The sequence below is a fragment of the Nicotiana sylvestris genome, chromosome 4 (assembly GCF_000393655.2).
Source record: "Nicotiana sylvestris chromosome 4, ASM39365v2, whole genome shotgun sequence".
Taxonomy (NCBI): domain Eukaryota; kingdom Viridiplantae; phylum Streptophyta; class Magnoliopsida; order Solanales; family Solanaceae; genus Nicotiana; species Nicotiana sylvestris.
In genome coordinates, this window is record NC_091060.1 from 155,727,550 (window position 1) to 155,750,792 (window position 23,243).

A 23,243-nucleotide genomic window follows, 5' to 3' on the forward strand; every position below is an offset into this window, starting at 1 on the left:
TCGTTGTGTCCAATCGTGCCATCTTTATGACAACTTCATGGGCATCATTATCAACCTACTTTCCAATCTAGCAGTCCACATCACCAAAAAGGAAAAAAAATCATCTTGTAGAAAAAATCTATCGTGCAGCATTTACCTTTTACAAGTAATTACACTTCGAGACTATTTGATATGGTAAAAGTAGATAGATTATTTAATATAAGCTTAATACATAATTTACGGAATAAAGGGATGAGCGTAAGATGTCATGCCATGAAATAGGAAATACCGTCTTATGTAAAGACAACTCAATGCACCTTACATTGTCGACACCTCCTATTAGTTATTGCAGAGCAAATTTCTTTCCCATATGTAACACAAGTTAGTAGGGTACATAAGTACCTGTTTTCAAGAGAAAAGATTTAGCTGGACAACCAGAACACTGGAATAGCCACTGCACAGGCAATAAGTAGGAAAACATGTGCGAGCTACTATGCAGCAAAATTTACTAGTAACATCCCTGGTAATACAACATAGTTCTGCATTGGAGAACAGAGAATATACATAGTAGGTGTGATATAGAATGTACACTAGAGAAGAAAAGTTCCAACTCAGTTATCCTGTTTCTTGTCAGCCACATCAAAACCTTCCGCAGAATGGTACATGGACAGGAAAAATGCACTTTGATTCTTCTGCAGGAATCTGCAAGGAAGGAAGATAAGTTATTGGCGGGAGTGTAAGTACATTTAAAATGAGCAACAAACATCCATTATCAGAAGGCCATTGCAAAATAATAGTTCTTAGTTTATGAAAGAATTACACTTGTACTGCTGGCTATGGAGTAAGGAGATTTCTGCACAAGATAACATAATAATCATGGTAATCCATTTGATATTGAAAGTCAATGGCAAGAATAAAGTTGCCGAGGAGAGTTTCGGCTAAAGATTGATCTTCCTTCTTTTAAGGGGCATCTACATACTAAGGAGTTTCTTGATTAGATTGATAGAGTTGATAGAATCTTCAATTACATTGAAATCCCAGAGGATAAGAAGGTACAACTGAAAGCCTATAAATTAGAAGGGGAACATTGAATGGCAGGAACAAGGACAAAATATGATGCATAGCCAAGAGAATCATCCTGTTCACCATTGGTCAAAGATGAAAATGGTATGATTTCTTCTGCTCAGCTATGACCTAAGCTGCTCGGACTCGGGTGCGGGTATCCGATACAGGGACGGATCCGAGTATCGGATTCGGCAAAATTTAAATTTTAAGATTCGGAGGTGCGAATCCGGATATAGATACGGGTGCGGGGATTCGGTTAATAAAAAATAGAGCTATAAAAATATTGTAAATTTTGAGAGATATTTTGTGAAAAACTTACATGAATATTGTAGAATTCAATCTTTCATTCTCCAAGATGGACATTATTTTCATTCTCCTAAATCTGTTTTATTTTTGATTTTGAGAAATCAAAATCTCAATTTTTCTCCCAAATTTGTTAATGGACTCCGGTCAAAGTGTCCGAAGTCAGTTGACCGTATCCGGGACGGGGACGACACCAAAATCAAAAAGTCCGCGCAACTTAGGCTATGACCACTATTTGTTGTGGCAGTACCAAAGTAGGAACTACGATTGTGCGTCTGGTAGGGATAGAATCGAAATAGTCACTCATAAATTGCCCATCAATCACACTAATTCCTCAATCCTAAATAACAAGATCTTAAATAACAAACCGGGAAGTTGAGCTGAATATTCGGGAGGACACGGAAGATGATTAATATTTTTTTAATATATAAATGGAAGATGATCAATACTATGAATCTGTGATGTAACACCCCAAAATTTTTTATAATATTTGCATTCTTGATTGGGCATTTTTATAACGAGGAAATATTTTACTTTGCACTTCCTAAATGTGAAATGGTCAATATATGAAAATTTCTTACTTTAGGTTGTGTTAATATTGACAATGAAGTTTCATGATGTTGCTATATATAACACTTAATATTATTTTGACTAGTTGTTATTAGATATAATATATAATTAGGTTTTGGTTTCCAACCTTTTGTATTTATCTAAGAATATTTAGTAGTTGGGTAACCATTTTATTTCATATCTATCCATCTCTCTCTTTCTATCTATCTCTCCTTCTCTCTATCTCTTTCTCTCTCTCCTCCGTAGAAACTAGAATCTGAAGTTTCATGAAAAAAAAAAACATGGATTTCTACTAAATCAACAAGCAAATTTCGTTTTTGGTGAAGATCAAGTTGCTCCTCTTGGTAAATTTCTAAACTAGTTTTTATACTAGACACCTACTAGAATTTTCCACATATCTTTTTGTACAGAGCTCCGATTTAAGTGATCCAGGACTTTCTGGAAAGGTATTTCATAAATCTATAACTTTTATGAAGGAACCAAAATCTAGTTTTGTTGGTATTTACCTGAAAAAGGATCAGAAAGTACAGGGCAGGTGCTGTCCAGATTTCCAGTTTTAGAAATACTCCATGTACTGCTGTTAGTAATTTTAGCATAACTTTTTGTTCACAATTGATATGGAGGTGATTCAAGATGTTCTGAAACGGTAAGACATAGATCTACAACTTTTGTGAAGACCATAAAGTCTATTTTGTCCGTATAGATCTTCAAAACTGAGTCACAACTCGGAACAGTGATACTGTCCAGAATTTCTGTTTCAAACGTTTTTGGGTAATTTTCACCAATATCATATTTAGTTTGACTTGCCAAATCACTGAACTTATTTAGATACTTGATTATGTATTTAAGGTATATAAACCCTTGAAAAAAATCAAAGGGGAAGTGTTTGAGGAAGTGGACAGATTTGGTTTGTTTACGGCGTAGACGATTCGAACGTCCCCAAGTTGTGATTGAACTGTTTCGTGGTAAAACACCAAGGTTTGTGTATAAACTTGTACTCTTTTTGCTTGCTGGAATATGTTGAAATAACTTGATATTTTATTTTTCTTGGCTTCAATTTATATTGTTATATTCGTACTATATCAAGTATTGTAAGATATTTGCTAAATCGCCCATTCGTACGGATTGTTTGATCATTTTGCATTCTTGATGGGACTTTGTCCTTCTTGTGGCAGTGACTTTGTCACTCATCTTGGCATGCCTCTTGATTCGGATCTTTTGCCATCTTGACTTTGGATTTGTAGTTCATCTTGAATTATGGAACTTGTCCATGTTAAGTACGAACTAGGAAGCCATTTTTAATATGGTTCTTGATTCTCTTGTCTATTGGGTTTTGACCCTACTTGATTTGAGGCTTCGGTCCATCTTGATATCTGATTATGCTTAGTGTGATGGCATGACGTACATATTGGGCGAAAAATGGATATTTGGTACTCTCTTAAATTGATAGTATACACTTTCTAGACTCTTGAACATTGTTATTGATATTTGGAAACACTTCAAAGTTTGATATTGATATGTTTGATATATTTGTTCACTTGTTTTAAATTATGTTAAATTGAGCTAACTATGACTGAAAAGGGGAATTGGAGAATTTAATGACTCCAAGCCTAAAGTTTATACACCACTAAGCTTTATGCTTAGCGATAGTTGTTTTCTATCGTAGGAAATGTTCGGGATGAAATCTGAAGATGGCCAGGGTGTAGTCTTTTTGTGAGAATTTATGGAGATCACATTTGCATATGCACCTTGGTTTGCATAGTTTTGGGACATGTACATGATATACAGGATATATACATACATACATACATATATACATACATATATATATATATATGTCACACTTATGTTATTTGGAGGCTTGTTGGATTTTAAAGACCAAAATCTTGTAACTTGAATTTGTAACCTATTTTATTGTATTAGGGTGTTTTAATAAATCAAGTCTTGTAATATGCTGAATTTACACTTTGTTTTGTAAATATGTAGAAAAGGAGAAAACTAGTTTCTTTTTTTTTACCCGATAGTTTGAAATTTATGTACAATACAAACTTGTAGTGATTTTGAATGATTGTATAAATCTGTTAGGAAGTTGCTTTAATCTGTTGATTAATCAAGAAGGGTTATATCACCATATGTTAATATTTTGACATTGTATTACATTTAAAATAAAATTATGGTGTATTTTCAAAAAAAAAATATATTGCACTTTGAACCTTTTCGCATGGGCCTACTTTCGCTACTAAAATTATTCTGAATATTTTTATTAATATCTCTTTTAATATTTTGTAAGTAGGAAATTAGATTTGTTTCCTAAGTAGTACCCTCCCAAAGGGGTTGCTACAAGTTTTGGTATCAGAGCCACGGTTTGTGATTCTAGGATTTGTTTTGTTGTGATAGTACCTAGTATTTGTTGTTATTTCCTTTCTTGAAAATGACTTGGAGTTTATAAATTTTTGCATACTTGTTTAATTTAATTTATTGTATTCTGTGTGCATATGCATCATGTACATGTCCCTAATGCAGTGTGATCTTATCTTTTATAGGACTTTTAATATGGCCCCTTCTTCGAATAGAGCTGTTGAATCCGTTGATGAAAGTCAGGCCCAGTATAATGCCATGCCTCACCTTCAAGGAGGAAATGAGGAACACTTGTCTGACCTAAATCATTCTCGTGTTAGTGGAAATGAAATGGGCAGTAATCCAAGAGCAATGAATCATAATACTCCATTTATGACTCCCCCATTCCAGCAGATGGCTGAATTCTTTCGTCACTTGGCTGGGACAATGTCAGAACCTAGTGAAATGAATTTTGAGAAAATGAGAAAAATGGGCGGAGTTGAATTTGAAGGCACTACAGATCCCACGGTAGCTGAACAATGGCTCGAGCGCATGGAGAGGGTCTTTGAACAACTGGAGTGTACTAATGCTGCCAAATTTAAGTATGTTATCTCCCTTTTACAAAAAGATGTCTATGATTGGTGGGTAAGTGTGCCAAATGCAAAAGCAAAACCTCCGGTGCTGACTTGGGATGACTTTGTGAAATCATTTCGTGCAAAATATGTTCCCCTATCTATTGTGATGCTAAAAAGAAAGAGTTTCTGAATTTAAGACAAGGGAGTATGTCTATTGCAGAGTATCAACAAAACTTTCTCAGGCTTTCTCGCTATGCTAAAGGTATTATTGATGGTGAAAGAGACAAGTGCAGAAGATTTGAAGAAGGTTTGAATGGTTACATTCGAAAATCAGTGGCAATCTTACAACTTGAGGATTTTTCCAAGCTGATTTCAGCTGCACTTACTTGGGAAAGAATTGACAAGGAAGAAGCTAGTAGGAGAGAAAACAGGTTTAGGAAGGGTAATTCAGATTATGGCGGTCCATCTAAAAAGGGAAAGTTTGACTATTCCAAGACTGAGAGTACACATAAATCATTACATCATAAGCAGAATAAGTCAAATTTTTCTACTGCCAGTACTCCAAGTTATGGCCCCGGCAAAACTCATACACCTACTTGTGCACAGTGCGGGAAGAATCATTATGGTGCATGTAGACGAGCTTCTGGTACTTGTTTTAATTGTGGAAGTATGGATCATAAAGTGAAGGATTGTCCTAATCCTAATCCTATTTCTTATACACATACAGAAGGATCAGTTCAAAAGCCTGTCACTACTCATTCTCAAGCTAATAGTAGTGCTAGACCTCGAAATATGCAAGCAGCGGGTTCGAGTGTAGCTAATCAGGCTGGTGGGTCGAGAGCTGCTGCACGAGTTTATGCTATAAGACAGAAGAATGACCAGGATGGTCCGGACGTGGTTGCTGGTAAATTTCACTTATTTGGCATATCTGTTGTTACATTATTTGATCCTGGATCTTCGCACTCTTATGTTTGCTCATCACTTGCATTTCCCGATACTGTTAAATCTGTGAGACTTGACTTTGATGTGCTGGTCACGAGTCCATTAGGTCATCAGGCTGTTGTTAACAGGATTTATCGAGATTGTCCATTCATGATTCAAAATCTGGTCTTCCCTGTCGACTTGCTTGAAATGCCCTTCCGAGACTATGATGTTATTGTTGGCATGGATTGGCTCCATAGGCACCATGCATTGGTTGATTGTAGGTTGAAGCAAGTGACATTTAGAACTCCTGCATATTCACACATGGTAGTTCAAGGAGAAAGATCATTGTCATCTAATATTATCTCTGCGGTCTTGGCACGGAAGATGATTTGTCAAGGTTGTGATGCCTATCTTGCTCATATAGTCGATACACGATTGGGGAGTCCAAGTCTTAAAGGACATACCAACTGTGTGCGACTTTCCTGATGTATTTCCTGATGATCTTCCTGGGTTGCCTCCAGAAAGGGAGATTGAATTTCCTATAGATCTTGTTCCTGGAACTACTCCTATTTCTATCGCTCCCTTAGAATGGCTCCAGCTGAATTAAAAGAGTTGAAGGCTCAATTGCAAGAACTTCTTGAGAAAGGTTTTATCCGTCCCAGTATTTCACCTTGGGGAGCTCCTGTTTTATTTGTGAAAAAGAAAGATGGCACTCTTAGGCTTTGTATTGATTACCGACAGCTGAACAAGGTAACAATCAAGAACAAATACACACTGCCTAGAATCGATGACTTGTTTGACCAACTGAAGGGTGCCAGCTTATTCTCAAAAATTGACTTGAGGTCCGGATATTATCAGTTGCGTGTGAGGGAGCAAGATGTTCCTAAAACTGCTTTTAGGACCAGGTATGGCCATTATGAATTTTTGGTAATGCCATTTGGTTTGACAAATGCTCTTGCTGCATTTATGGATCTAATGAACCGTGTATTCAAGCCTTATCTCGATCAATTTGTGGTGGTATTTATTGATGACATTTTAGTCTATTCCAAAAATAGAGAAGATCATGATAAGCATATCCGAATTGTCATGCAAATTCTGAAAGAGAGACAACTCTACGCGAAGCTTTCCAAATGTGCATTTTGGCTGAATGAAGTGGCTTTTTTAGGGTACATTGTATCATCTGAAGGTGTGAAGGTTTATCCTAGTAAGATTCAAGCTATTGTTGATTGGAAACTCCCTAAAACTCCAACTGAGATAAGAAGTTTCTTGGGTTTAGCAGGATACTACAGAAGGTTTGTGAAGGGCTTCTCTATTATAGCTTCTCCCTTGACCAAACTTTTAGGGAAAGACGCCAAATTTGTATGGGATGACAAGTGTCAAGAGAGCTTTGAAAAGCTCAAATCCTTGTTGACACAAGCTCCAATACTTTCTTTGCCAGCTGAAGGAAAAGATTATGTGGTATACAGTGATACATCTCATCGTGGCTTGGGTTGTGTTTTGATGCAAGAAGGGAAAGTAATCGCTTATGCCTCTCGAAAGTTGAAATCGCATGAGTTGAATTATCCCACTCATGATCTTGAACTTGCTGCCATTGTTTTTGCCTTAAAAATTTGGAGGCATTACTTATACGGAGAGAAGTGTCACATATTTACTGATCACAAGAGTTTGAAGTACTTGGGTACACAAAAAGAGTTAAACTTGCGACAACGTAGATGGCTTGAACTCATCAAAGATTATGATTGCACGATTGATTATCATCCTGGTAAAGCCAATGTGGTTGCAGATGCGTTGAGTCGCAATTCCCTTGCAAGTTTAACTCTAAGTCCTTTGCCTTTGCTTCTTGAATTAAGAGCCATGAATGTTTGCCTTTCATTTAATTCTAATGGTTCTATCATTGCTAATTTGCAAGTCAAGCCAGTCTTACTTGAGCAAGTCCAAGAAGCACAAAAGTTAGATGGGAAGCTTGTGAAACGGGTTGAAAAAGTCCAAAATGGAAGAGAATCAAATTTTTCATTAAGAAAAGATGGTACCTTATTTTATAAAAATAGGTTGTGTGTTCCTAATGATGATGAATTGAGAAAGCAGATCTTGATTGAAGCACATAGTTCGCCTTATGCAATGCATCCTGGAGGTACTAAAATGTATCGGACCATTAAGGAGCACTATTGGTGGAGTGGTATGAAGAAAGACATTGCAGAGTTCATTTCTAAATGCTTGGTATGTCAACAAATAAAGGCTGAACATCAAGTCCCAGCTGGTCTCCTGCAACCTTTGTCAATACCTGAATGGAAATGGGAAAGGATAACGATGGACTTTGTTTCTGGACTTCCACGCACTCAAAGAAATCATGATGCAATTTGGGTCATTGTAGATAGACTAACTAAGAGTGCTCATTTCTTGGCAATCAGAATGGACTACTCACTTGAACGTTTAGCAGAATTGTACATTAATGAGATTGTGAAGCTGCATGGAATCCCTATTTCTATTGTGTCTGATAGAGATCCGAGGTTTACATCTAGATTTTGGTCTAGCTTGCAAGAAGCTTTGGGTTCCAGGTTGAATTTTAGTACCGCTTTCCATCCACAAACGGACGGCCAGTCTGAAAGGGTAATACAAATCTTGGAGGATATGCTTCGAGCTTGCATTATTGAGTTTAAGGGTAGTTGGGACAAACACTTAGCCCTAATAGAATTTGCTTACAATAATAGCTACCAATCAAGTATAGGCATGCCTCCTTCTGAAGTTTTATATGGGAGAAAATGTGGAACGCCTCTTTGTTGGAATGAGGTTGGTGAAAGAAAATTTGTGGGTCCTGAGATTGTGCAACAAACTGAAGATAAGGTAAAAATCATCAAGGATCGTTTGAAAATTTCTTCAGACAGACAAAAGTCCTATGCTGATCTTAAAAGGCGTGAAATTGAGCATCAGGTGGGCGATAAGGTATTTTTAAAGGTTTCTCCATGGAAGAAGATTATGAGATTTGGCCAAAAAGGTAAACTTAGCCCTCGATTCATTGGACCTTATGAAATACTTGAGAGAATTGGTCCGGTTGCATATAAGCTAGCTTTGCCACCTGAATTAGGTAAGATCCACAACGTCTTTCATGTTTCTATGCTTCGAAAATACCGCTCAGATCCATCTCATGTTCTTCCTATTGAGTCTATTGAGGTTAATCCTGATTTGACATATGAAGAAGAACCAATCCAAATCTTAGCGCGTGAGATAAAAGAGCTTAGAAATAAGAGAATCCCATTAGTGAAGGTTCTTTGGAGAAATCATTCAGGCGAAGAAGCTACCTGGGAGCGAGAAGAGGATATGCGAGTTCAATATCCACATTTGTTTCGGGACTAGTACAAGGTAAATTTCGAGACGAAGTTTTTTTTAGGGGGAGAGAGTTGTAACACCCCAAATTTTTTTATAATATTTGCATTCTTGATTGGGCATTTTTATAACGAGGAAATATTTTACTTTGCACTTCCTAAATGTGATATGGTCAATATATGAAAATTTCTTACTTTAGGTTCTGTTAATATTGGCAATGAAGTTTCATGATGTTGCTATATGTAACACTTAATATTATTTTGACTAGTTGTTAATAGATATAATATATAATTAGGTTTTGGTTTCCAACCTTTTGTATTTATCTAAGAATATTTAGTAGTTGGGTAACCATTTTATTTCATATCTATCCATCTCTCTTTCTATCTATTTCTCCTTCTCTCTATCTCTTTCTCTCTCTCTCCTCCGTAGAAACTAGAATCTGAAGTTTCATGAAAAAAAAACCATGGATTTCTACTAAATCAACAAGCAAATTTCGTTTTTGGTGAAGATCAAGTTGCTCCTCTTGGTAAGTTTCTAAACTCGTTTTTATACTAGACACCTACTAGAAATTTCTACATATCTTTTTGTACAGAGCTCCAATTTAAGTGATCCAGGACTTTCTGGAAAGGTATTTCATAAATCTATAACTTTTATGAAGGAACCAAAATCTAGTTTTGTTGGTATTTACCTAAAAAAAGATCAGAAAGTACAGGGCAGGTGCTGTCCAGATTTCCAGTTTTAGAAATACTCCATGTACTGCTGTTAGTAATTTTAGCATAACGTTTTGTTCACAATTGATATGGAGGTGATTCAAGATGTTCTGAAACGGTAAGACATAGATCTACAACTTTTGTGAAGACCATAAAGTCTATTTTGTCCGTATAGATCTTCAAAACTGAGTCACAACTCGGAACAGTGATACTGTCCAGAATTTCTGTTTCAAACGTTTTTGGGTAATTTTCACCAATATCATATTTAGTTTGACTTGCCAAATCACTGAACTTATTTAGATACTTGATTATGTATTTAAGGTATATAAACCCTTGAAAAAAATCAAAGGGGAAGTGTTTGAGGAAGTGGACAGATTTGGTTTGTTTACGGCGTAGACGATTCGAACCGTCCCCAAGTTGTGATTGAACTGTTTCGTGGTAAAACACCAAGGTTTGTGTATAAACTTGTACTCTTTTTGCTTGCTGGAATATGTTGAAATAACTTGATATTTTATTTTTCTTGGCTTCAATTTATATTGTTATATTCGTACTATATCAAGTATTGTAAGATATTTGCTAAATCGCCCATTCGTACGGATTGTTTGATCATTTTGCATTCTTGTTGGGACTTTGTCCTTCTTGTGGCAGTGACTTTGTCACTCATCTTGGCATGCCTCTTGATTCGGATCTTTTGCCATCTTGACTTTGGATTTGTAGTTCGTCTTGAATTATGGAACTTGTCCGTGTTAAGTACGAACTAGGAAGCCATTTTTAATATGGTTCTTGATTCTCTTGTCTATTGGGTTTTGACCCTACTTGATTTGGGGCTTCGGTCCATCTTGATATCTGATTATGCTTAGTGTGATGGCATGACGTACATATTGGGCGAAAAATGGATATTTGGTATACTCTCTTAAATTGATAGTATACACTTTCTAGACTCTTGAACATTGTTATTGATATTTGGAAACACTTCAAAGTTTGATATTGATATGTTTGATATATTTGTTCACTTGTTTTAAATTATGTTAAATTGAGCTAACTATGACTGAAAAGGGGAATTGGAGAATTTAATGACTCCAAGCCTAAAGTTTATACACCACTAAGCTTTATGCTTAGCGATAGTTGTTTTCTATCGTAGGAAATGTTCGGGATGAAATCTGAAGATGGCCAGGGTGAAGTAGTCTCTTTGGGAGAATTTATGGAGATCACATTTGCATATGCACCTTGGTTTGCATAGTTTTGGGACATGTACATGATAAACAGGATATATACATACATATATAGATATATATATGTCACACTTATGTTATTTGGAGGCTTGTTGGATTTTAAAGACCAAAATCTTGTAACTTGAATTTGTAACCTATTTTATTGTATTAGGGTGTTTTAATAACTCAAGTCTTGTAATATGCTGAATTTACACTTTGTCTTGTAAATATGTAGAAAAGGAGAAAACTAGTTTCTTTTTTTTACCCGATAGTTTGAAATTTATGTACAATACAAACTTGTAGTGATTTTGAATGATTGTATAAATCTGTTTGGAAGTTGCTTTAATCTGTTGATTAATCAAGAAGGGTTATATCACCATATGTTAATATTTTGACATTGTATTTCATTTAAAATAAAATTATGGTGTATTTTCAAAAAATATACATGGGCCTACTTCCGCTACTAAAATTATTCTGAATATTTTTATTAATATCTCTTTTAATATTTTGTAAGTAGGAAATTAGATTTGTTTCCTAAGTAGTACCCTCCCAAAGGGGTTGCTACATGTGATATCATGGGTTATTCAATGGGGATTCTAAGTAAGAATATTATCCGTCCATATTGATGCCTTGCCTGCTGATGGTGGCCTTGAAGATGAGAAATCGGTATTTAAGGTCTTAATTTACAACCTAATGATTTCAATAAATATGCCTTTACCTTCTTTTTACCAAAAGGGGCTATATGTGTTCCTATACTATCAAATATTAGTTGTATGTACCGTCCATTATACTATTCGACACTATCTACCCCTACCGTTACTCGTTTAAACATATCTATCCCTCCATCTAACAGACCCATTCTTCGTGGACACGTGGCAGCATGTTAAACACCCTAACCCATTTTCTCACTAATATCCAAACCCACCCGAAAAGACCCGAACCGATTTAACACCCCATTACCCAAAACTCGTTTCTAACCCTTTTTCTCTCAATGGCGGCCTCTTCCTCCACCTGACTATCGTTCACTTCAGGATCTCTCTCCTCAGTTGCCTTCTCATCATCTTCTCTTCTTTCCTTGTCTTGATCAACCTCTACATCAAACTTTTCTTGATCGTGATCATCGACCTCGTCTTCTCCCTCTTCTCTGTGTTCATCATTCTTCTCTTTAGTCTTGCTCTCCTCTTCTAGATCCTCTTCCTCAGATTTATTCCCTTCTTCATCTATCACTGATTCCTCTTCTGGTTCCTCTCTATGCTTCTCATTAACTGTATCCAATCCCTCAATCACACTAATTCCTCAATCCTAAATAACAAGATCTTAAATAACCTCCCAAATATTTAGAACATAGAAATTGATTAAACATTTTTTTAATTTGTATAAATGGAAGATGATCAATACTATGAATCTATGATATCATGAGTTAATTTAATGAGGGTTCTAAGTATGATGATTGATCCTCCCATATTGATGTCTTGCCTGCTGATGATGGCCTTGAAGATGAGAAATTGGTATTTAAAGTCTTAATTTACAAACTAATGATTTCAACTAATAAGCCTCTACCTTCTTTTTGTGAAGAGGTGGCGTTATTTGGAAGAACTTCTTAGCAAAGAGATCCAACACGGATATGACAATTCTGCTAAGAATAGCAACTCAAATGTCCACTTTTGCCATTTGTCTTGAGTTATGTTCAAATCAACTATCTTTGGAACTCCATGAATATAAAGAAGCATCGAGAAGATTACATGGATTCACAATTAATCACAGAAAGCCAAAACTAAGGACAAAATTTTATTTTTTCAACCCGAAGAGACTAGAAGAGACAGCAAAGGGGGCAAAACAATTTATTATAGTAACTTTTAATTATAATTCATTCTATTAATTCTTAGGTAATACAACTGTAGTTTCCAAGTTATTAGATGGAGTACTCTTTCTTTTCTTTCCCTTCATAAGTTTTTTATTGACAAGATTAAGTACTTAGTTTAGGTTTAAGGTTGCCATTATATATTCTCCTACACTATTATTTTAGGTGGACATACACACTTCTCAAATTCTTTGCAAGTATTCCAACGGGATAAAACCAAGTTAAGAAACTCTGTGCCACCATGTCAGAAACATAAGATATCTAAACCTGAGAAAGTCTTGTAACTTCTGCCTCAACTCTGTTAATGTTTCATCTTCAATACTTGCGTAGAACAGAATCTCTGGCAACTTAACTGCAGATAACAAGAGAAGTAGCTGTTAAGGGTATGTAACGATGTTGGATGTGAAAGTCAAGTTTAAACAAATATTAACTTCACAATCATGAAGTGACATTGAAAGCTCAGAAAAACCATTCACAAGCATCTGTATCACTCACTTAACACATATAATATAATAAGGCTGCAAAAGCTTTTACTACTCTGCGCCTCAGCAACACTGAATTTTGATGCAAAAAGTCTAAAAGAAATTATTTTACACCTTGACATAGGATTTAGTCTTCACCACTTATGGCTTCAGTATAGCCAAATAATTAATCTACAAATATTCATGGCTACTCCATGTAATTTATTACAAAAGGTATTAGATTAAAGCAGAAGGTTTCCTTGACCTCAGAAACTGGATGAAAGTTGTATAGCCAGATGGAACAAAGTCAGCAAACAGAATATTTTAGCTCATTCCACACCCACAAATGAGGACTTTGAAGTCAACGAATATAGGTAGCTAAGTTTCAAACATAAACACGAAGCTAAACTGTCACATGCAACATCAACTGCTTAAGAATTTGATAAAACCGAACATACCAAAAAGCCGTAATAAATGCTCGGCTCCATATATGGAGGAAGGAGCGGCATCATCTCTAATTGATTCTTGGTATTGTTCCCGCTCGTTCTTGTAAAGGAGCATAGCAGGCAGTGCTTTGTCGAAGTAGCATTGCAAACCACTAAGAATCTCTCCAACCGAATCAGATATCCTTCACCCAAGATCAATTAAGGTAAATTCAATTTACTAGTTATTAAGCTTGTAATAGTGATGAACAGAATCATTGTTACTCAATAGATCAATATATTAAAACTCCATGAAGAAAAATTATCAGATTCTTGCATCTTCAGAAGATAAATGAAAGAGATGAAGCTGATAACGCAAGGTATATCTGCAATATATTCCTAAGAGTTCGGTATCACCAAAAATCAACTAGGGATATGTTTGCAGTCCAACTCACAGATCGACTAAGAAGATTCTTTGCAACAACGAAAGCATTTTTATTGATAACAATCAAGTTCAAAGAACAATACATAAAACAGTGGCCTTCTTTCTACTATTATTATCAACAGGACAAAGATTCTAAAAGGGTAAAATATATTGAAATGAAAGGAAATAACATAGACAACATATCAATTAGTTAGAGAAACATTCAAGTTGACGTAAATGATAGAAAACTTACACTCCATCCTTTTTCAGCCGATAGTCATGATACTTCTTTAATATTTCATCTACATTTGGAGAACGTGGAAGTTTGACGAGCTGCAAAATTATATTCCCTCAACTCAATCAGCTCAAGAGGATAGAGACATGTCAATTGTTCCTTCCCCCCCCCCCTCCCAAAAAAAAACCCACAAAAAAAGGAAGAACCAGACACATCAGATTCACAAAATTTGAACAGACAAGAAGGCACTGTATATGTTATTCATGAAGTGAAGTCAAGTAGGTTAAAAGCATCTTCTTTTAGGTTTCAGTAATATTTGTTTTTAGAATAAGACATCCTTTTCACCAGAATGAGAGTTCTGAGAAGGATCAAATAGGATACTTCTCCTACTTCTGGTCATGTCAACTAAGTTAAATATCTAACTATTTCAGTATAAACTTAGATGAAGTGCTCAACTATCTCATTCAGCCCCAACTTGCAAGAATAAAAGAGGTGATAATGGAAATAAATACCAGCGCAGTCAACACCAAAAACATTGTTATTCACATTTATATGTATAATAAATCCTTTAGCCACAGCGTAACAGTTGAATCACAGTGAAGTTGGGAAAAGTTTGTTTAATGACCATCTGCCACTTTCATTCCACAAGACATGACCTACTTTGACTAACATACACTGTGACTAAGATGTTTGAATACGTCATTACACACTTTGAAATAGGGAGATGTTCAGAATTTTAATTTCAAATGTGAAAGTAGAGTTCTAGCTAAGGAGGTTTCACGTCAATTCCGAAGTAACAAAGTAGAATCAATCTATTACTTGTATTGTTGGAGAGAGAAAAACGATCAGCAAATTAGCTTGAATCATCGGAGAGAGAATTAAATTTAGTATTTATTGAAAGAGATCAAGTGTTTTGCATGAACAAAAAAAAAGTAACTCAAAGTCGCAAAGTATTTTGGAGATAAGAGGGTGTAATCACTAATCCCTCTTTGTTCATGGACAGTGATTCTACATTCATTTTCACATCAAGCAATTCATTGGAGATTAAGAAAGCGATGTACACCTTAGTCTAGATTATGAATTGACTCAAGGCCCACAACAAAGGAAAATTACATATGAGTTTAATAAACAGCAGTTCATAGAGTAAACCCCAAATGCTCAATGTTCTAACTTAAAAAAAGAAGGAAAAAAAGAACTCCCAGTCTACACCAAACTAACTACAAGTACAAAGAAACAAAAGAGAGTAGGATTGAGAGTATGGAGATATTTCAAGGAAAAGTAATCAAGCAACATGGCATAGCAAATATCCTGTCAACAAATTTAGGAGACAGCCAAGAAGTTGGAGCATTTAGCATGTCTTTACCTTTTTTTTGATGAAGTAAGAGATTATAAAAAGCATCAAGAAGATGCAAAAGAGCACTGTCCAGGTACTAATACAAAAGATGATATGTTAGCTCTGTACAGATGGTCCTATGCTAGTGTTAGGGAGCTAACAAAATCCAAAAATAATTCGGGGGAGCTAATAGGGGAGAGGTTACTCCAGCGATATAACAAAACTATACAATTAGCTTTCAAGGAGTAATTTGGAGTTTCTAAACCCTCAAAACATCTTCTATACAATGTCTTTACCTTGCCCAAGTGGTTGACAAATTCACAATCATCAATCAGCTGTTTCTTTAATTGTGGTGGTATTTGGATATTGACAAGCTTTTCTGGAGGAGGAGCATACTTGTCCTGGAAAACAACTAGATTATAATCTAAATGATCACATCTAAATTGATCAAGAAAATACAACAAAGAGACCTATCGGGATAAAGGAAACCAAAGCTAAACAAACCCTTGCTTTTATAAAATGAAACAAGAATTACTGGCAAACCAGCATTATACAACCAAGTGTCGTTGACCAAGGAAATTAAGATAGCACGGAAGTAATTGGGATCAAGAAAAACGAGGCCTTCCTTCAAGAGATTACTCAATCCATAATCATTTAAAGATGACCTTTGAGAATTTATAGATACATGAAGTAACTAATTAGCTTCTAAACCATGTAATCTTTATAATTAGCTACCCATCTCCGCAAAGTTGCATCATTTCATTTGAGATCAACAACAAAACAATGCTTTTTAAAAATATTTAATTGCATTCAAATTTTTAATATAGATCTTCATCCAATGATGTCAACTATTGCCAATTGGAGCCGCAGACACCGAATAACCTTAACTTACTGGGTCCTAGTGTAGCAATCAATGCGAATGGGCTGCTCCCAAACAGCATTAAGTGTGACTAAAACATCAGATGTGACATCCTTTTCAATATGTAAGTTTAGCTTCCATTTTTTAATCAGATACAAACAAGTAAGAGTATAACTTCTAAGTCGATTATTAAGAAATGTTAAAAAACTAGACAAGATAAATGAACATTTTTCACAGAAAAAGTATAGTTAGAAAGGACTCTCGCTTCATTATTGCAACCTTCATTTGTATTAGGCAATAGAATGTCAGTACTACAGTGGAAAATAAACCTGAATAGAGATGCAGAAAGAAAAATAAGCATCTGATCCTTAGAACAGAAAAGGCAAACTAGACCAGATATGTACCTTGTGCGGAACATCACTCTTTCGCTTTCTGCCTCTTCCCCCTGTAATCAATCGAAAACTGAATGCATTCAAGTACATTATAAAGTTCATTCCCGTGTTAAGAAGGAAACAGATAACCATTTAAGAAGCATGGAGAAAAATAAGATAACAGCAGAAAAAGCATGTATTCCTGGAAAATCCCATCAAGCACATCATAATAGGGAATATTTCAGACCACAGGTGGTTAAACCTGTGCAAATGAATTAACACCCGGAGAGTGAAAAGAATGCTTTTGTCAACCTAAAGAACCTATTTTTCTTCAAAAGTCAACAGATGGACTCTTCTAATCACACAAAAAATGAAGTAACTTAACCTGTCTGCCACGAAAAGAGAAGGGGAGGGGTAGAAAAGAATCACCCTATAGCTAATTCAGTAGAGTACAAGTGATCTAACCTGTGGAGCCTTTTGTTTTCATTTGTGATCCACGTCCACCCTTTGAACTCTTATCTGTATCCTGTTTTTTCTTAAGCTCCTGCTGCTTCTGAATATTCTCTTCAGTGAGTTTCATCAGTCGATCTATGCCCACCCATTCATCCCAGCTGTTAAAAAGCGAAGGAGAAATAAAGATATATGTGTTCCTTGAGAAATGCATAGAAAGTAAATCAAATAAACCAATCTATGCGCTACCAAGTAATAAACCAAGATTTCTAACTTGCAGTCACCAATACCAAACCAGTAATCAGACAGCATTGACCTAAAATACAGGCTAGAAGCATACAAAAAATTCTGATTTCAGTAAACTTAGTTAAGAAAGAAGGGAACAATAGAAGCAGGTCAACAGTTTATAAAGAATGAACCTGAGTCAGTTGAATGGAAGGTGAACTAGAATAAGGGGAGGTCAATAGACTACGCCAAATGACTTTAAAGAACCATATGTTGACTTATCAGATAATCAGATGCACGTCAATTCGAAAACTCGCCGCCAGCAAGAATTTTATGTAGAACAAATTAAACTTCTGCTTGAGGAAAAAATTGACAATGATGTACTCACTTTTTGTTCCAACCCTGAAAAAGGAAAAAGAAGCATGGTTATAGCACATATCTAACAATCACCTTCTGTCACTCCCATGCAACGCATTCATATCCATGAGGAGGTACTCTCTACCAACTAAACAGAAGATAGATGACAACAATGTTTTACTGTAAAATAAATGGAGCTTTTAAAAAGTTATAGAGTTAGGGAAACTGATACTTACAAGATAATGAACAAAATATCTCCACTCCCTCATTTGAAACTCAGCTTTTTGAATCTTCCCACACAAAAAAAGAAAATTAAAATGCAGTAGATGAGTACAAAATTCATGGTTAAAATGGCATTAACCATAAGATCAACTAATCTAACTGGTAAAACACGTTATTATAGACTGGAATTTAAACCACGAAGAAAACAAAAATCATCTGGAAAGGTCAAATTTTGATACCAGCTATGTGGTTCATGAACCAAACCCCTTCTCGGTCCACATGATCAACGACTTATCCTCTAAATAAAATAAAAATCTACTTCACAAGTATATTTTATTTTCTCACCTATTTTCTCTTCGCTACAATATAATCTATGGTGTCATTTGATCTAAAGAGTTGTATGATATTAGGCAATTTTCTTCAATGGACGTACAAAAGAGTCAAAATTGATTCTGAGATAAATGATTGAAGATGCAGATGGCAAGAGGTTGTTGACGTAGCAGATTGATGCAAAACTAGATTCAGCAATTCTCAAAATATCAAATTTCCTTTCCAAAACATCCATAAAATGAGAGTTGCAGAGATGTGGATGTCAAGATGGTGTGCTGCCATAAAAGGCTAGACAAATGAGCACATTTGCGATTTAAGGTTCAAGTAGCACACATCAAGGATAAAATGAGACGAGGTCGCTTGAGATTTGTTTGGTCATGTCCTGCGTCGACTACCAGATGCACTGGTCTTAGTCGAGGTGTTATAAGGGGGGACGAGATAGCCCTAAAATCACCCGGTAAAAAGTTGTTTCGAAGGACCTACAATCTCTTGGGATCCAATAGAATAAAAAGATCTATATGAACAATACCTAGTAATTGAGAATATGCTCTAATCATGTTATCACTTTACCTTACATCCTATGCTTTCTAGAGATTTTGAACTCTAAGGGGTTGTTTGGTTGGGAAACAAGTTATCCCATGATTAATTATTTCAGGATTAGTTATCCCACCCTTCCATGGGGATAAAAAAAGTATAATCTCGGGATAACTAATCTCGGGATTAGTTATACCACGATTTTATCCCAACCAAACGTAGGATAAACTCATCTCAAATTTAATCCCAGGATTAATTATCCTTATCTCTCGTACCAAACGAACCCTAAGGGTCTATTCGTATATCCTCCTTAATTGTGATCTTCTATCTCTCTCTTGTAACCTTATATCTATATTTATAATCTTATCCCTTATCATCTCTATTTTTTAAAGCCTTCTCACAAACCCACTCAATCAAATTTCTTATTTAAATCATTAGTTAAAAAAATAAGAAGAGGAGTCTTGGCATAACTGATAAAATTATTGCCATGTGACCAGGAGGTCATGGGTTCGAGCCGTCAAAACAGTCTCTTGTAGAAATGTAGGATAAGACTGCGTACAATAAACCTTTGTTGTCCGGCCCTTCTCCGACCCCTGTGCATAGCGGGAGCTTAGTGTACGGAGCTGCCCTCTTTAATTGAAAAAATAACAATCTACCCTTAGATAGGAACAACATTAAAAATATATAAGTCAAAACAAAATCCATGTTTATTTTATTTTACCCAAATGCAAAATGGCTAAAAGTAAGAAAAGGTAAGAGGAGCGTGTACCTTAGCTTCATAAAGTTGTTGGCTATGAAAGGCGAGTACTCTTTCACCTTCTTGAAAACGACTGGAGTCAACCACGTCAATGTCAGTATCATGAGTGGTGCCACCAACTTCATCAGAGATGGTTGTGGAATCGTCCGATACTCCAGCATTTGAGCTTCCCATTTTCTTCGATTTTCTGTAGAATAATAGTGGCAATGAACCGAAAGGGTTTATTCAAAATAATAAGCTCAACCGTTCAATTGGTATAAAGAGTTGAGGTTCTTACCCCTTCTTTTAGTTGTGGGTTATCAGAAATCAAGAAAGGGCGCGAGGGAGGAGGGAGGAGAGGAAGTTTACGGGTCGGGTCCGGTAACGGACGAGATGATGATATGATGTGGCGGCATTCTGATAACTGATACCTGAAATCCCACTTTATTCTTGTAAAACATGTAGCTGGCCAATTACTGAAGGAGAAGGTCATTTTGTTTGAATGTATTTTGTTTTTTAAATAAAAAAATTAGGAAGGGAAAGGGAGCAAAAGGTAAGATAGAGTGGTAAATTTGAACATTGCGTGCACCTAACCTACATGATGAAATATAACTTAGTATGGGATTTCTTAATTGTCAAATTTGGTCTAGAGAAAAATATGACTAAGGGTTGTTTGACCAAAAAGTGTAAACCTTGGGTTAAACTATTAAATCTTGTGTAATAAAGAGTTAAACCTAGTTAATAATAGTATATCTAAATTTAGAACTAGTTGGCAAGAAAAACGTGGGATAATATTGGTGAAGAATTAAAATCAACGTGCATTTAATATTTTGAAAGATTTGGGCAATGATAGAGGAACAACAAGCAATAAATAGCAATAACTGGTATTTGCGTAAATAAGGAGAATATTTCACCCAATATTGAATGGGGTGGATTATTCTTCTCTCCGATGGTGATAAATGACAGCCAACCTTAGAATATTGGAACTATTCTCGGATCTGATGGAAAAGTACCAGACAATAAATGATGAAATCTTTGTAAAAAGGTAGAAGTTGTATCTTTTCTAGAGAGAGAATCTTCTTCTCAAAAAGTATTCTTAAGAAAATGAATATTACATACCCTATCCCCTTATATCCTTTTCTATTTATATGTGACGTACCCCTAATCAGCTCTAATATTCTATCCTTAGTGCTCGACCTCGACTATCGTCAACTGTCTGGCTACGACTTTCATTGTTTACTTGTCGACCTCGGCCGCATCATTTTCCTTAATTTCTCATTGTGCTAAATTCCCTTAGGGTAAATTTTTACCCATACAGTTAGTCCCTCCACTTATTGAGGCTGGCCCTAGATGACCTCGATGAGCGGACTCTGTTAGTTATGGTTCGAAGGGGTTGACTAGGGATATCACATTGGTAGGCTATGGAAGATTTTAAATTTTAAATTGGATCAAGGAGAGCCTATAATCATTTCTCAAACCAAACTACACTTAGAATTTCGCCTAGAAAAATATTCGGGGCAAGTTCTAAACCTTTAGCACGAGCACTTGGACTTGCGACTAAACATCTCACCTCTCATGCTTATGGATTGCTAAAGAGAATGGAGTCGAGGGCCCACAACAACCCTAGTTAAGATTGAGAATCACAAATGGCTCGACTGAACCACTCGATGATTGTTTAAGTCCACACAAGAGTCAAAAGGTCACAACTAGAACTATTTCCTACCAACAACTTGTTTTTAACCATACAATCATAGGTAAATGAGTTGGTACCAAGTGAAGCATGCTTGAAACCATTTTATTTATTACTATTATATTTGTCTAAACATAAAAGAAAACATACTCAATCCCTTAAGAAGGTTGTCACGCCATCCATTGTTGGGAAGAGCCACGCGTTCACACAAAATCTACCTTTGGAAAGAACCATGACATTAAAAAACCAAAGGCTTATTGTTCACTCAAAACGTAAAAAACAAAAAGCTAACAAATTAAAAAGATGCTACTAAAGTAAATAAGAAGTTATACTACTAAGAAAAAGCAAACTAAAGAAGCTATAAAATAAACTACGGAAAGCGAGATAAATGAATGTACAAATCGAAGTCAAATGAATATATACATAAGGGAAATGAATATCTACATCAATTTTAAAGGGACAAATATATACATACCAAAGGGTTAATAAAGATAAAAGAAAAATAGTGTAATAGTTATTACATGCGAAATGTCAATGTAAATCAATCAAAATAGACCACCCCCAAATTAAAATAAGCATTGTCCCTAATGCTTAATAAAAATAAGAACAGGGAAGGTTAGAGAGTGAAGAAAACTCCCTAGGTGGTCTCAATCTCCATGGCATCCACAACACCCTCGGGCTCCTCTAGCTGAATCTCATCATCTCATGGCTGAGGGACAATTGGGTTGTTGAGCATCTGGATCATCTCCTCAGCAGTGTGGGCAGTTACAACCGGCTCCTCAGACTGGCCGGCTGCTGCCTCAAGTGCCTCGGGTACTGCTGCTGGTGTTGTCTATGCTGCTGGGTCACCCTCCATGAGTAAATCCAGTGGCAGATCTCCAACATATGCAATCTTCTCAATCTCTTTGCTCAACTTCTCTACCAACTTCTTTGATGCCTAAGACCTCCGCATCTTCTTGACCTGTTTGACCAAATCCTTGATGACCTTTCCATGCGTCTCTAAAGTATCCAATATGGTCTTATGGTTGTCCAGAATTTTCTCCAATGTTTCCTCCACTGACGGAGGTACCTGTGGCTCTGCTGGGACTACAGGGGCGGAGGACTGTGCTACAACAGAACTGGATATGTTAGTCAGCTTTGTAGTAGTTGCCTACATCCAGTTGTTGAGACTCGCCAATTTCTGGGAGACTCGCAGCGCAGTCTGAGGATATGTAGAGGAGGCTACCACGGTAATAGCACTGATAGTCTGGTAGTGGAAGATGGTGGCATATCCGCTGTCCAGGTGAAAGGGCCGGCTGCTATGGGAGGTAATGTAGATGCTGAAGGCTCCTTAGACTAGCTAGTGGAGGTAGTAGATTTACCCTTGAATTTGGAGTTGTCAGCTCCCTGAAGGTGGTACCATGAGAAAGGTTCTTGGCCTTTACTTCTATATCATAATGCTTCGGCTCTACCCCTTGATCCTTGAAGTACTCTGTGAGGAAGTTTGGGTACGGATAGAATCTTTCACCCTTCTGGACAACTAAAGTGATGTTGGTGGACATGATGACACCAACATTTATTGGATACCTAGCCAAAATCGAAGCCACCAAGACTACACGGGGAAGTGGGAGCATGTTTTCATTGAGGCATGGATCAATGTGGCTACACACGAACGTTTGCCACCCTTTTGCTTCAATATTTAGGGTGGCCCGAACAATTGGAACCCCAGTTGTGAGCCACAAAGGTGTTGACCCTCAGA

At 36.2% G+C, this 23,243-nt stretch overlaps 2 protein-coding genes across 3 annotated transcripts; one reads left to right on the top strand and one right to left on the bottom strand.

Moving 5' to 3' along the window:
* Positions 1-318: 318 nt before the first annotated feature.
* On the bottom strand, positions 319-20,290 carry LOC104236798 (protein MRG1-like). 2 transcript variants are annotated; one of them, XM_009790808.2, is made up of 11 exons: positions 20,114-20,290; positions 19,849-20,023; positions 18,230-18,283; positions 18,025-18,038; positions 17,427-17,572; positions 16,995-17,035; positions 16,028-16,132; positions 14,417-14,496; positions 13,776-13,945; positions 13,124-13,208; positions 319-681 (listed from the first exon to the last, which is right to left on the bottom strand). In XM_009790808.2, exons 2-11 carry the CDS (start codon positions 20,008-20,010, stop codon positions 591-593), a joined length of 948 nt encoding a protein of 315 aa, XP_009789110.1. In that variant the 5' UTR covers positions 20,011-20,023; positions 20,114-20,290; the 3' UTR covers positions 319-590. The 2 variants fall into 2 exon arrangements, with proteins under 2 accessions (XP_009789110.1, XP_009789111.1); XM_009790809.2 differs by lacking the exon at positions 18,230-18,283 and having other exon boundaries at positions 20,114-20,245.
* On the top strand, positions 2,800-5,308 carry LOC138889178 (uncharacterized). Its single transcript, XM_070172307.1, has 2 exons — positions 2,800-2,895; positions 4,461-5,308. Exon 2 carries the CDS (start codon positions 4,471-4,473, stop codon positions 5,017-5,019), a length of 549 nt encoding a protein of 182 aa, XP_070028408.1. The 5' UTR covers positions 2,800-2,895; positions 4,461-4,470; the 3' UTR covers positions 5,020-5,308.
* Positions 20,291-23,243: the final 2,953 nt, after the last annotated feature.

Bases quoted from the DNA above. Each gene is read 5' to 3' on its own strand.
- LOC138889178 (XM_070172307.1), top strand. From the start codon at position 4,471: ATGGCCCCTTCTTCGAATAGAGCTGTTGAATCCGTTGATGAAAGTCAG.
- LOC104236798 (XM_009790808.2), bottom strand. From the start codon at position 20,010: ATGGGAAGCTCAAATGCTGGAGTATCGGACGATTCCACAACCATCTCT. The intron at 14,497-16,027 runs GTAAAGACATTG...ATAATTTTGCAG, and splicing joins TTGTCAACCACTTGGGCAAG to CTCGTCAAACTTCCACGTTC. The intron at 13,209-13,775 runs GTATGTTCGGTT...TGTTATCTGCAG, and splicing joins GCATTTATTACGGCTTTTTG to TTAAGTTGCCAGAGATTCTG.